This window comes from Ranitomeya variabilis, chromosome 2 (assembly GCF_051348905.1).
Source record: "Ranitomeya variabilis isolate aRanVar5 chromosome 2, aRanVar5.hap1, whole genome shotgun sequence".
Lineage (NCBI taxonomy): Eukaryota > Metazoa > Chordata > Amphibia > Anura > Dendrobatidae > Ranitomeya > Ranitomeya variabilis.
In genome coordinates this window covers 1,068,777,930-1,068,792,644 of record NC_135233.1, presented here as the reverse complement: position 1 = coordinate 1,068,792,644, position 14,715 = coordinate 1,068,777,930, and the positions used below count along the sequence as shown (strand labels likewise).

General features: G+C 42.4%; 1 protein-coding gene across 5 annotated transcripts in view; it reads right to left on the bottom strand.

The window, feature by feature from the left end:
* Positions 1-459: 459 nt before the first annotated feature.
* Positions 460-14,715, bottom strand: part of PLA2G7 (phospholipase A2 group VII) — a 43,348-nt gene continuing 29,092 nt past the window's right edge. For all 5 annotated transcript variants that reach the window (XM_077291553.1, XM_077291551.1, XM_077291554.1 and 2 more), the window contains 6 exons: positions 11,669-11,822; positions 11,385-11,498; positions 4,253-4,344; positions 2,603-2,773; positions 1,949-2,097; positions 460-1,383 (listed from right to left, as the gene is read on the bottom strand). In XM_077291553.1, the coding sequence (XP_077147668.1) occupies positions 1,271-1,383; positions 1,949-2,097; positions 2,603-2,773; positions 4,253-4,344; positions 11,385-11,498; positions 11,669-11,822 (793 nt within the window). In that variant the 3' untranslated portion in view covers positions 460-1,270. The remainder of the gene's footprint in view (positions 1,384-1,948; positions 2,098-2,602; positions 2,774-4,252; positions 4,345-11,384; positions 11,499-11,668; positions 11,823-14,715) is intronic.

The following is a 14,715-nucleotide window of genomic DNA, read 5'->3' as shown; positions in this document are numbered from 1 at the left end:
AAGACAACTAATGATGAAACCAAAAGCGTTGCTACCCCTGCTCTTCTCTACACCGATTTCACAAAGTTACCTGATGAAGATGTTGAAGCCAAGTGCATGGCTATCTTCAAAAGATCCCCACCACTGTTATCAATAATTGTTATTCGTAAACTCTAGTATACAGGGGGGACGGGTATAGAGACATTGTCGCAGGGCAGAACAGGGAGGTAGTTTTTAGCTCCATAAGGAAAAAAGGAAAAGTTCTAGATCAACCATTTAAGTGGTGTTTTTCAGGTGTAGCCTCACTTATGATCATGCCAAGTCTTCTGCATCAAGTATAAAACTGATGGCGCAAGACATGGGCGGTCCGTTAAGTAGGGAAACCAATGGACTCTCGGCCTCACCTGTGAGGTCCAGTGCATCCTTACTAACCAGTATCCCCTGCAGCGGTGAGCTGTTATAGAATACTCCTAGACTGGAGCTATTATATGCACATTTTATGACATTATCAGAAACAGGTAATATTCTATTGTAATCTTAATAATAATAGTGCAAACATCACAGGAATCGGTGTTCAGCCACGAGTTGCTGGCAAAGCCGTCATGAACGCAGTAGTGTTTTATACCAAATCTTCATAATTTACACTCTTAATAACAGGCACCTGGAATATGTATACATTATATAAAGCACCATTGGTCCATGGTGGTCCTGCTAGTCTTGTAGTCTCTGCAATCATTGTGCTTATTTATCTTTGTCAGATCTCCGGCTTCCCCAGTTATTAAGGCTGATTTCCCCATTATCTTTACAGCAATTATTGGCTTATAGTTCAATCTGTTCCTGCTGTAATGGAAATCATCCCTCAATGCACTGCCGAGCTTCTGCTTAAACACAGCACTCAGTCTGACAAAGCAGAGCTGCAGTGTAAAGAACAGGGGAGGCGTAGAGCAGCACCTTTGACCTTTGCGGAGGCAGAATGTGGATTACAGCAATACTCATGTTAGTAACTCACTTCTGCTTCAAGTATATACAGGTTCCCAGAATCATAAAAAGTGCAGTTTGTAGGAGATTACGGGGATCACACACTTCTACACCTATCCAAATGTTCAGACCCCACAGTCTGTAACCATCCAGGAAGAACAAACATTGTAAAGAAATGGATCCAGGACGTTTTCCCATCCCTTGTAAAATGAAGGACGTAGTCTCAGCTCGTGTTGTCCACTTGTGACGTGCAGGCTCCGCGCCTCTGATGGCAGATAGGTTACAACACTGGTGATCGGAAACTGTTGGGAGGTCACTTGGAGGACTTGGCTTGTGCCGGAGGTAGATCGATGTTGGTTCCAGGAATGACAAATTCTCCTACTCCATCGATGAGAGGGTCCCACTGGTTAAAATCTTTCTGGAGCCCTAAGTGGAAAAAATAAAACTAGACCTTAGAAAGGGATGTTCGATGCCTCAGAATCATAGATTGTTAGAGTTGGAATGGACCTCCAGGGTCATCATGTCCAACCCTCTGCTCAATACAGGATTCACTAAACCATCTCAGACAGATGTCGGTCCAGCCTATGTTTGCATCTTCTGCCTCTGATTTCCAATTGAAACGTGAACGTGCCTGTATATGTCTACCAGGACACATGCATGATCAACTAATCCTAGAAATTAGGACATGTTTATGATACCTGCCGGTCGCGAATGTGTCCTGGCCGATGCAACATCATGATCATCATCATCACTCACCTTCCAATGTGTCAGTGAGTGGAGCCACACAACCCTTTTATGAGCCTAAAATAATTGCCCTTTAAGCTATAGACGTCCAAACGCATCATAGGGATGTCGTCGACCATCTGATGTATGGGGGTCCTCCTGACGTTCCTCCCTCAGTAGAAGTTTAGGTCAGGAAGCTCGTGGTCAGTTTGTGCTCAGATTGTGTAAGTGGCCTTGCTGTTCCCCCCTACGCCATTCGGGTACTCACCTAGATGCCGCTGTAGAAAGGCTAATGTGACATTATTAATGATGTCCATCCCCACGTACGGGTCAATTTCTCCCTTCAACTTGAATATTTTCCCTATCAAGTAACCAGTCAGAAAGGTGAAGTCTGGAAAGCTTTGATGAACACTGCCCCTACAGAGAAAAACAACAACAAATAAATAAGATCACCATTAACAAAACCTAATATGTAAGCTTTTTAGGGGTTGTCCATTAAAAAAAAAAAAGGATCATGTATAGGCGATAACTTACTGATCTGTAGGTGTTCCACTGCTGAGACTGGAACCAGTCGGCAGAAATTCTCTGTGAAGCTGCCACAAAAAGTCTATTGCAATGCTCCGCCGCTCTGCGCTAATGGAGGAAAAGTTCCCCATTCTGCCAACCGGAGTAGGTTACAGCAATCTGACCCCGATCAATAAGTAGTCACCTATCATACACATGCATTGTACAGCATTGTGCAAATAAACATACAAATATTCTACACAGAAGATTCTTTACTTATGTGAGTTATATGAAGTTCACCTCTAAAATAAATGCCAAAATATCATTTATAAAGGGGAGTCTTCTGCATGTATATTACTAGTATACCCAACATGCACATATTGCAGATAGATAGTGACTAGAGCGAGTATACACTTACTTGATTGTGATCATCTTTCTCTCTAGGCTGGTGGAATCCATCTTCTTCATGAGTAGAATATTATCCACCCACTGGAACTTCTCAGAGTTGACGAATAAAACAGGTTGATGGATAGTGGAAAATATCTCATCTCTCAAAGGGAACATCCAGGAATCCAGGGCCACCCCACACCTAACACCGACACATCATACATGGTGAGCTCATATAATACTCAGCATTAAGCACAGTTTTACTGCACCCTTTGATGAATATAACTGCTACAATACTGCCCCTATGTACGTACAAGAATATAACTACTATAATACTGCCCCTATGTACAAGAATATAACTACTATAATACTGCCCCTATGTACAAGAATATAACTACTATAATACTGCTCCTATGTACAAGAATATAACTACTATAATACTGCTCCTATGTACAAGAATATAACTACTATAATACTGCCCCTATGTACAAGAATATAACTACTATAATACTGCCCCTATATACAAGAATAGAACTACTATAATACTGCTCCCTATGTACAAGAATATAACTACTATAATACTGCCCCTATGTACAAGAATATAACTACTATAATACTGCCCCTATATACAAGAATAGAACTACTATAATACTGCTCCCTATGTACAAGAATATAACTACTATAATACTGCCCCTATGTACAAGAATATAACTACTATAATACTGCCCCTATGTACAAGAATATAACTACTATAATACTGCCTCCTATGTACAAGAATATAACCACTATAATACTGCTCCTATATACAAGAATATAACTACTATAATACTGCCCCTATGTACAGGAATATAACTACTATAATACTGCCCCTATATACAAGAATAGAACTACTATAATACTGCCCCTATGTACAGGAATATAACTACTATAATACTGCCCCCTATGTACAAGAATATAACTATTATAACACTGCTCCTATATACAAGAATATAACTACTATAATACTGCCCCTATGTACAAGAATATAACTACTATAATACTGCCCCTATGTACAAGAATATAACTACTATAATACTGCTTCTATGTACAAGAATATAACTACTATAATACTGCCCCCTATGTACAAGAATATAACTACTATAATACTGCCCCCTATGTACAAGAATATAACTATTATAACACTGCTCCTATATACAAGAATATAACTACTATAATACTGCCCCTATGTACAAGAATATAACTACTAGAATACTGCCCCTATATACAAGAATAGAACTACTATAATACTGCTCCTATGTACAAGAATATAACTACTATAATACTGCTCCTATGTACAAGAATATAACTACTATAATACTGCCCCCTATGTATAAGAATATAACTACTATAATACTGCTCCTATGTACAAGAATATAACTACTATAATACTGCTCCTATGTACAAGAATATATCTACTATAATACTGTCCCTATGTACAAGAAAATAACTACTATAATACTGCTCCTATATACAAGAATAGAAATACTATAATACTGCCCCTATGTACAAGAATATAACTACTATAATACTGCTTGCTATATACAAGAATATAACTACTATAATACTGCCTCCTGTGTTGTGTACGTGGGACATAATTATTTTGCTAACATAGATTATTCCTGATCTTTATATAGATTCTTACCTAAATCGTGAATCTCTCCCCAGAGCTTTAATCGCAGTCGCTGCCCCAAATGAATGTCCGGCGACTGCTACTTTTTGAACATCAATAGAATCCTATAAATAGAAGAAGAAAGGTAATAGAAAATAAAATAAACACAAACTGAAGAAAAGCTGTAAAAGAACAAACCTGCAGAAAAACATAACTAAATCATGATGCTAAAATAAAAAAGTTCTCTCTTTATAACTTATAGTATATATTCCGAATAATTGTGTTTGTTATTTCTACATAAAAAGTAAGTGTGTTTTGTTTTATTTAACCCCTTCATGACCCAGCCTATTTTGGCATTAATGACCTTGCCATTTTTTGCAATTCTGACCAGTGTCCCTTTATGAGGTAACTCAGGAACGCTTCAACGGATCCTTGCGGTTCTGAGATTGTTTTTTCGTGACATATTGGGCTTCATGTTAGTGGTAAATTTAGGTCGATAATTTCTGAGTTTATTTGTGAAAAAAACGGAAATTTGGCGAAAAATTTGAAAATTTTGCAATTTTCACATTTTGAATTTTTATTCTGTTTAACCAGAGAGTTATGTGACACAAAATAGTTAGTAAATAACATTTCCCACATGTCTACTTTACATCAGCACAATTTTGGAAACATTTTTTTTTTGCTAGGAAGTTATAATGGTTAAAATTTGACCAGTGATTTCTCATTTTTACAACAAAATTTACAAAACCATTTTTTTTAGGGACCACCTCACATTTAAAGTCAGTTTGAGGGTTCTATATGGCTGAAAATACCCAAAAGTGACACCATTCTAAAAACTGCACCCCTCAAGGTGCTCAAAACCACATTCAAGAAGTTTATTAACCCTTCAGGTGTTTCACTGCAGCAGAAGCAACATGGAGGGAAAAAATTAACATTTAACTTTTTAGTCACAAAAATGATCTTTTCGCAACAATTTTTTTATTTTTCCAAGGGTAAAAGGAGAAACTGGACCACGAATGTTGTTGTCCAATTTGTCCTGAGTACGCTGATACCTCATATGTGGGGGTAAACCACTGTTTGGGCGCACAGCAGGGCTCGGAAGGGAAGGAGCGCCATTTGACTTTTTGAATGAAAAATTGGCTCCAATCTTTAGCGGACACCATGTCGCGTTTGGAGAGCCCCCGTGTGCCTAAACATTGGAGCTCCCCCACAAGTGACCCCATTTTGGAAACTAGACCCCCCAAGGAACTTATCTAGATGCATAGTGAGCACTTTAAACCCTCAGGTGCTTCACAAATTGATCCGTAAAAATGAAAAAGTCCTTTTTTTTCACACAAAATTTCTTTTAGCCTCAATTTTTTCATTTTCACATGAGAAACAGGATAAAATGGATCCTAAAATTTGTTGGGCAATTTCTCCTGAGTACGCCGATACCTCATATGTGGGGGTAAACCACTGTTTGGGTGCACGGCAAGGCTCGGAAGGGAAAGCGCGCCATTTGACTTTTTGAATGGAAAATTAGCTCCAATCGTTAGCGGACACCATGTCGCGTTTGGAGAGCCCCTGTGTGCCTAAACATTGGAGCTCCCCTACAAGTGACCCCATTTTGGAAACTAGACCTCCCAAGGAACTAATCTAGATGTGTGGTGAGCACTTTGAACCCCCAAGTGCTTCACAGAAGTTTATAACGCAGAGCCATGAAAATAAAAAATTATTTTTCTTTCCTCAAAAATAATTTGTTAGCCCACAATTTTTTATTTTCCCAAGGGTAACAGGAGAAATTGGACCCCAAAAGTTGTTGTGCAGTTTCTCCTGAGTACGCTGATACCCCATATGTGGGGGTAAACCACTGTTTTGACACACGTCAGGGCTCGGAAGGTAAGTAGTGACATTTGAAATGCAGACTTTGATGGAATGGTCTGCGGGCGTCACGTTGCATTTGCAGAGCCCCTGATGTGCCTAAACAGTAGAAACACCCCATAAATGACCCCATTTTGGAAACTAGACCCCCCAAAGAACTTATCTAGATGTGTGGTGAGCACGTTCAACCCCCAAGTGCTTAACAGAAGTTTACAACGCAGAGCCGTGAAAATTAAAAATCATTTTTCTGTCCTCAAAAAAGATGTTTTAGGAAGCAATTTTTTTTCTTCACAAGGGTAGCAGGAGAAATTGGACCCCAATATTTGTTGCCCAGTTTGTTGTGAGTACGCTGGTACCCCATATGTGGGGGCAAACCACTGTTTGGGCGCACGTCAGGGCTTGGAAGGGAAGTAGTGACATTTGAAATGCAGACTTTGATGGAATGGTCTGCGGGCGTCACGTTGCATTTGCAGAGCCCCTGATGTGCCTAAACAGTAGAAACACCCCACAAGTGACCCCATTTTGGAAACTAGACCCCAAAAGGATCTTATCTAGATGTGTGGTGAGCACTTTCAACCCCCAAGTGCTTCACATAAGTTTATAACGTAGAGCCGTGAAAATAAAAAATAATTGTTCTTTCCTCAAAAATTATGTTTTAGCAAGTAATTTTTTATTTTTGCAAGGGTAACAGGAGAAATTGGACCCCAATAATTGTTGCCCAGTTTGTCCTGAGTACGCTGGTATCCCATATGTGGGGGTAAACCACTGTTTGGGCGCACCATTTGACTTTTTGAACGCAAGATTGGCTGGAATCAATGGTGGCGCCATGTTGCGTTTGGAGACCCCTGATGTGCCTAAACAGTGGAAACCCCTCAATTCTAACTTCAACACTAACCCCAACACACCCCTAATCCTAATCCCAACTGTAGCCATAACCCTAATCACAACCCTAACCCCAACACACCCCTAACCACAACCCTAACCCCAACACACCCGTAACCCTAATTCCAACCCTAACCCTAACCCTAATCCCAACCCTACCCACAACTGTAACCCCAACACAACCCTAACCCTATCCTTAACCCTAACCACAAGCCTAATCTTAACCCTATTTCCAACCCTAGCCCTAATTCCAACCCTAAGGGTACCGTCTCACATAACGATTTACCAACGATCACGACCAGCGATACGACCTGGCCGTGATCGTTGGAAAGTCGTTGTGTGGTCGCTGGGGAGCTGTCACACAGACCGCTCTCCAGCGACCAACGATGCCAAGGTCCCGGGTAACCAGGGTAAACATCGGGTTACTAAGCGCAGGGCCGCGCTTAGTAACCCGATGTTTACCGTGGTTACCAGCGTAAAAGTAAAACAAAAAAAAAACCGTACATACTCACATTTCGGTGTCCTTCAGGTCCCTTGCCGTCTGCTTCCCGCTCTGACTGAGTGCCGCCGTACAGTGAGAGCAGAGCGCAGCGGTGACGTCACTGCTGTGCTGTGCTCTCACTTTCCGGCCAGCAGACAGTCAGAGCGGGAAGCAGACGGCAAGGGACCTGAAGGACACCGAAATGTGAGTATGTACGGTTTGTTTGTTTTTTTACTTTTACGCTGGTAACCACGGTAAACATCGGGTTACTAAGCGCGGCCCTGCTCTTAGTAACCCGATGTTTACCCTGGTTACAAGCGAACGCATCGCTGGATCGCTGTCACACACAACGATCCAGCGATGACAGCGGGAGATCCAGCGACGAAAGAAAGTTCCAAACGATCTGCTACGACGTACAATTCTCAGCAGGGTCCCTGATCGCTGCTGCGTGTCAGACACAGCGATATCGTATGGATATCGCTGGAACGTCACGGATCGTACCGTCGTAGCGATCAAAGTGCCACTGTGAGACGGTACCCTAACTCTAATTCCAACCCTAACCCTAAGGCTATGTGCCCACTTTGCGGATTCGTGTGAGATTTTTCTGCACCATTTTTGAAAAATCCGCAGGTAAAAGGCACTGCGTTTTACCTGCGGATTTACAGTGGATTTCCAGTGTTTTTTTGTGCGGATTTCACCTGCGGATTCCTATTGAGGAACAGGTGTAAAACGCTGCGGAATCCGCACAAAATTGACATGCTGCGGAAAATACAACACAGCGTTTCCACACGGTATTTTACGCACCATGGGCACAGCGGATTTGGTTTTCCATAGGTGTACATGGTACTGTAAACCTGATGGAAAACTGCTACGAATTCGCAGCGGCCAATCCACTGCGGATCCGCGGCCAATCCGCTGCGGATCCGCGGCCATCCGCTGCGGATTCGCAGCCAAATCCGCACTGTGTGCACATGCCCTAACCCTACCCCTAACCCTACCCCTAATTCTAACCCTAGTTCTAACCCTAACCCTAGTAGAAAAAGAAAAAATATATATTTTATTTACTTTTATTATTGTCCCTACCTATGGGGGTCATAAAGGGGGGTCATTTACTATTTTTTTTATTTTGATCACTGTGATAGGCTATATCGCAGTGATCAAAATACATCTGAAACGAATCTGCCAGCCGGCAGATTCGGCGGGCGCAGTGCGCATGCGCCCGCCATTTTGGAAGATGGCGGCGCCCATGGAGAAGCCGGACGGACACTGGGAGGCCCGGTAAGTATGAAGGGGGGTGATCGGATCACGGGGGGGGGGGACCGGAGCACAGGGAGGGGGGACCGGAGCACGGGGGGAGCGGACAGGAGGAGCGGACAGGACGACTTAGGGGGGGACCACGTAACGGAGCACTGGGGAGGAGATCGGTGGGTGTGGGGGGGGACAGATTAGGTTTTCCAGCCATGGCCGATGATATTGCAGCATCGGCCATGGCTGGATTGTAATATTTCACCGCTTTTTTGGGTGAAATATTACAAATCGCTCTGATTGGCAGTTTCACTTTCAACAGCCAATCAGAGCGATCGTAGCCACGAGGGGGTGAAGCACCCCCCCTGGGCTGAAGCACCACTCCCCCTGTTCCTGCAGATCGGGTGAAATTGGAGTTAACCCTTTCACCCGATCTGCAGGAGCGCGATCCCTCCATGACGCATACGCTGCATCACAGGTCGGATTGGCACCGACTTTCATGACGCAGCGTATGCGTCAAAGGTCGGGAAGGGGTTAAAATAAAAGACTTTATTCTGGCTGTGTCTTTATTTACCATATAACTATAGGATTAGCAATGGATAGGTGCCTTATAGACACCTCTCCATTACTAAGCCGTGGGTTTGATGTCACCAGACAATACAAATTTGACATTAACCCGACATATATGAACTCCACTTGCCACCGCTACTGGCCAAGTAGGAAGAGCTGGGAAAAGCGCCAGAATTGACGCATCTAATAGATGTGCCTTTTCTGGGCGGTTGCGGGCTGTTATTTTAGGCTGGGGGGGACAATATCCATGGACCCTTACCAGCCTGAGCATACCAGCCCCCAGCTGTCTGCTTCAGCTTAGCTGGTTGTCAAAAATGGGGAGGACCCCACACCGTGTTTTTAAATAATTTATTTAAATAATTAAAAAATACGGCGTGCGGACCCTTCTATTCTTGATAACCAGCCTTGCCAACACTGACAGCTGAGGGTTGCAGCCCCCAGCAGCGAGTTTTGCCTAGCTGGTTATCAAAAATACAGGGGAACCCACGCCATTTTTTTTTTTATTTACAGTGCAGGACCCGGCTGATGAATACTCCCATCAGCTGCTCCTGCTCTGTTATTAGCGGCAGCAGGCGTCGGCAGATGGGAGCCGACACCAATGACCGGAGGTAAACTTTATACCTCTGATCATAGCTGCAAGCTCAAGCTCTCTTTTGACAGCATGGGAACCGCGACTGTCTGTCAGGTGTTGATGATTTTACCGCCAATCAGAGGCAGTGTTTGCTGTGCTTTCATGCACTTTACAGCATGACAAAAGCCAGATTTTCAGGGGGCAAAACCAGAAAAGTCTGTGTTCAGTGTCCGTGCCCGAACAGTAGGGCAATTTACTGTTCGGTTTCACCTATGTCTAATAATAACTACAGCAAAGCATGGAAGAGGCTTAGTGATGCGTACAGTAAAGAATGGCAGCGGCTTGGCCATGGCAGTGGCTTGCTGATGCCTACAGAAGAGCATGGTAGTTTCTCAGTGTTGCCTAAAGTCAAACACGGCGATGGCTCAGTGATACCTATAATGAAGCAAAGTTGGCGTTTGTTTATATCTACAATGAAGGATGGCAGTGACAAAATGATGTCTGCAGTTAAGTATGGTAGTGATTCAGTAATGGCTACAGAGAAGCATTATGAGGGCTCGGTGATTGCCTACAGTGAAGCATGGTGGTGGCTCAGTGTTACCTACTGTACAGCAAATCATGGTGGTGGTTCAGTGATGAGTTCAGTGAAGAATGGTGGTGGCTCAGTGTTGCCTACAGTGAAGCATGGTGGTGGTTCAGTGCTGCCTACAGTGAAGCATGGTGGTGGCGGCTCCGTGATGTCTACAGTAAAGCATGGTGGTGGCTCAGTGATGCCTACAGTGAAGCATGGCAGTGTCTCTGTGAGGTCTACAGTAAATATGTTGGTGGCTTGGTGATATCTACAGTGAAGTATGGAAAAAGCTCATTGGTGCCTACAGTTAAATGTGGCGGTGGCTTGGCAATGCTCTTGAGCTGCTTTATTTCCTCTGGCACTGGAAACCTGTTGTTTGTGGAGGGCAATATGGATTAAATAAGTATCAGGAAATCCTTGCAGTAAATGTCATGCTTTCTATAAGGAAACTGAAGTCTCGGTGTCATTGGACCTTCCACCAGGACAGTGATCCAAAGCATACATATCACAGTCCACCAAGCCTTGGTTTCAAAAGAAGCCCTAAAAGATTGTGGAGCGGCCATCACCATCACCTTACTTAAACCCTGCGGAAAATCTTTGGTGGGATTTGAAGAAGGCAATTGCAGCAAACCCTAGAATTTTAGAAAACCAGAGGCCATTGCTCATTAGGAATGGGATAAAATCCCCCATGAATGCTGACACAACTTGGTGTCTTGACTACACATCTTGTTTGCAGCAGGTCATAACAGCCAGAGGAAATCTACTAAGTCATGAAGGAGTGAATAATTCTGAGACTGAAGTCGTCCGTAACAGTGGAATTTTGTGTAGAATTTGGAGAAGCCACTTGTCATATTCATTGTTCCTGTTTGATTTTTTTTTTTGCAAACATCAGAAAGTTTTGAAATTTTGCAAATAAGCCAAATTTGTAATGGGAAATGAACAATTTTGAATGCATCTGTAGAATGTGTTCTTCTTCTGTACCCACCTTTAATAATGACCAGTCAAAGTTGGACGGCAATGCATTGGTGACTGGTTTCCCAGCATTGATGTCCAGCATGAGCTCTAAGGCTCGTAAACATTCATCCGCTCTCTTCTGGACCTACAGATAAAAAAAAATCATAGGAACCGAAAAATAAAATGGTGGAAACAATCAGAGATCCACTGACCAATAAGGTCTGATAGGTGTCTGACAGATTCTGCAATGAAGGCTCTGAATGAATGTGCACCATAGATGTGAACAGAACCCAAACAGACCCAAATAGTTGATACCTGTTCATATCGAAGAGGAAACTCGTCCGCTCCTGGTTTTGGAGTCTTTTTGTACAGCCAAACCTCCTCCAGGGGTTCACGCTCCTCGTCCCCCTGACAGGTGTCAGCGGAGGAGCTCTCTCGGAAGTAAAATGTGGCAGACGCAGATTCATCTCTGTCGAAAGCAAACAATGTAAAAAATAAAAACATCTTAGAGCTGGGTTGCACAGGCTGAAATTTTATGCCCCTGACAAATCCGCAAAAATTGTGACATATTTCATGTGGATTTTGATGCAAAATTGTAGCAGATTGCAACCTCAGTAATTCTATAGAAATTCCACATGGAATACATTTTCATGGACCATAAGATTCTAATTCATTCTTATATAGTGTATGAAATGCTGGAAATCCACCAAATAATTTTAACCCCGAAAGAAGCAGCCATTTTTCACTTTTGCCCTTTGTTTTTTCCCTACTTTTAATCCAAGAGCCATAATGTTTTTTACTTTTCCTTTCCCATATGAGGTGTAGTTGTAGCTTTGGATGACACCAGTTCACCATTTACTTTACCATATCATGGACTGAAAAATGAAAAAAAAAAAAAAAAAATTGAACCAACCCACAATTCTGTTTTTTTTTCTCCATGTTCACCGTTCAGTAAATATGAATGATTATATCGATACCAAATTCATATCTTTTTCTTAATTTTACTGCTTTAATAAAAAAAAAAAAATTCCCTTCTTAAATTTTGGCTAGTATCATCACTTCGGTGTCTCATAACTAACATTTTTCCTGTCGATGGAGCTGTGCGACTACCTGTTTTTGGGTGTTGTGTGTTTTGAGGAACATATTTTGATTGCTTCGTATTGCATATTTTGGAGAAGTGTAGTGATTAAAAAATTGAAACACCAAAATTACTTTTTTTTTTTTCTATTTTCATTGTTTATATTATAGGTTAATTAAAGCAGTTGTCCACTAATCAAAGAACCCCTTCTCAGTCCATATGTTTGCCCCTTAAAAAATAAAAACATCTACAATCACCTCCAGTACCATTCCAGCAGCTCTCACTTCTTCCAGACGTATGGGATTTGATCTTACTTCCTCCAGACATATGGGATTTGATCTTACTTCCTCCAGACATATGGGATTTGATCTTACTTCCTCCAGATGTATGGGATTTGTTTGGCAGCAGGGATTGCATGACAATGTCACAAGATCCCTGGGAAAGAAAGTGCCGACACCGATGGAAAGACGCCAGAGGTGAGTTTAAGTGTTATTATTTTACTTGGGGCAAACATGCAGATTGAGAAGAAGTTGTCCGAGTAGTGGTCAACCTCTTTAATTTTATATTTTCATAGATTGGACTTTTTTCGGTGATACCAATATGTTTATTCACTTTATTTATAAATTTTTTTGGATTAGAAAAAGTGGGAGTGGGAGTCAAGCTTCACATTTGTGTATATTCTTACATATATTTTTTACATTTTTTTTTTTTTAAATAAACCCTCCCCACACCCATTAGTGGACTAGACCCTGCAATCCTTTCATTGCTTGTATTATATCAAGACTGTTATTTTTACAATATACTACAATATAAATATTCATCGAAGCACCTTCATTAGGCCCATGCCGGACATGATAACCCATCACATCATCAGTACCCTGTAATCGTACCAAGGGGGAAAGAATGGGTGTCTGAACAAATGCCAGCACAGTTTCAAACCGTTCAAGTGCCGCAGCCAGAGTCTGACAGCAACATATAAAGGGGTAAACAGTAACAAAGAGCTAGCAGATGCTGAGTCACACAGCCGACATCAGCCATGTATGGAGCGGGCTCGGCTCCTGAGCCTGCCCCATACACCCATTATAACAAATAACCTAAATTCATTTATTTATTGATGAAATTGATTAAAAACTTCAATTTTTATTGTACCTCAGTTAAAACCATGACACAACTACAACAGATAGACACATAAAACACATAACCGTGCTCTCTATTCTGACCCTACGATGGGGCTTCTATGTCATGCACTGCCTGACAGCGGAGGTTGGCACCCTAAACATAAAAACGAGATTGGCGCCCCCACTCGTCGGCGGCTGACCCTAGTACTCCTGCAAATGGCTCTAAATAAAGTGCTTCAGGCTCACTCTCACTTGTAACCAACAGGAAATTGATAGAGTAACTAGAGGAGCTGATTAAATCTGTATGTGTTGCACGGAGCTCTTTTTTACAGGGTGAGAGACACGGACTAAGACAATAAGTGAAAAATCAAAGAAAAATGTGCTCGTGCTCAAAAAAGAAAACAACTCACTCAACCTGACCCCTATTGATAACAAGCCTGCCTGGCTGTGGGGGTTGGCACCCTACTGTGCAGCGGATATGGCGCCCCCACTCACCGACGGCTCACCCTAAACTTGCCCTATTGATAATGGGCTAATAGGAAATGCCATAAAAACATGCCGATAACACCCCAGGCAGTAGACAATAATTGCCAATGAGGCGTTCAGTCTATCTACTTTTCTGATAAGTATCAACTACTCTCACTCCCTACCCATTTGTTTGCAAATATCGCTGTGAAGTCCTCGGTTGAGGGTCACAGGTTTTTGTATGTATTGGCAATTATTGTCTACTGCCTGGGGTGTTATCGGCATGTTTTTATGGCATTTCCTATTAGCCCATTATCAATAGGGCAAGTTTAGGGTGAGCCGTCGGTGAGTGGGGGCGCCATATCCGCTGCACAGTAGGGTGCCAACCCCCACAGCCAGGCAGGCTTGTTATCAATAGGGGTCAGGTTGAGTGAGTTGTTTTCTTTTTTGAGCACGAGCACATTTTTCTTTGATTTTTCACTTATTGTCTTAGTCCGTGTCTCTCACCCTGTAAAAAAGAGCTCCGTGCAACACATACAGATTTAATCAGCTCCTCTAGTTACTCTATCAATTTCCTGTTGGTTACAAGTGAGAGTGAGCCTGAAGCACTTTATTTAGAGCCATTTGCAGGAGTACTAGGGTCAGCCGCCGACGAGTGGGGGCGCCAATCTCGTTTTTATGTTTAGGGTGCCAACCTCCGC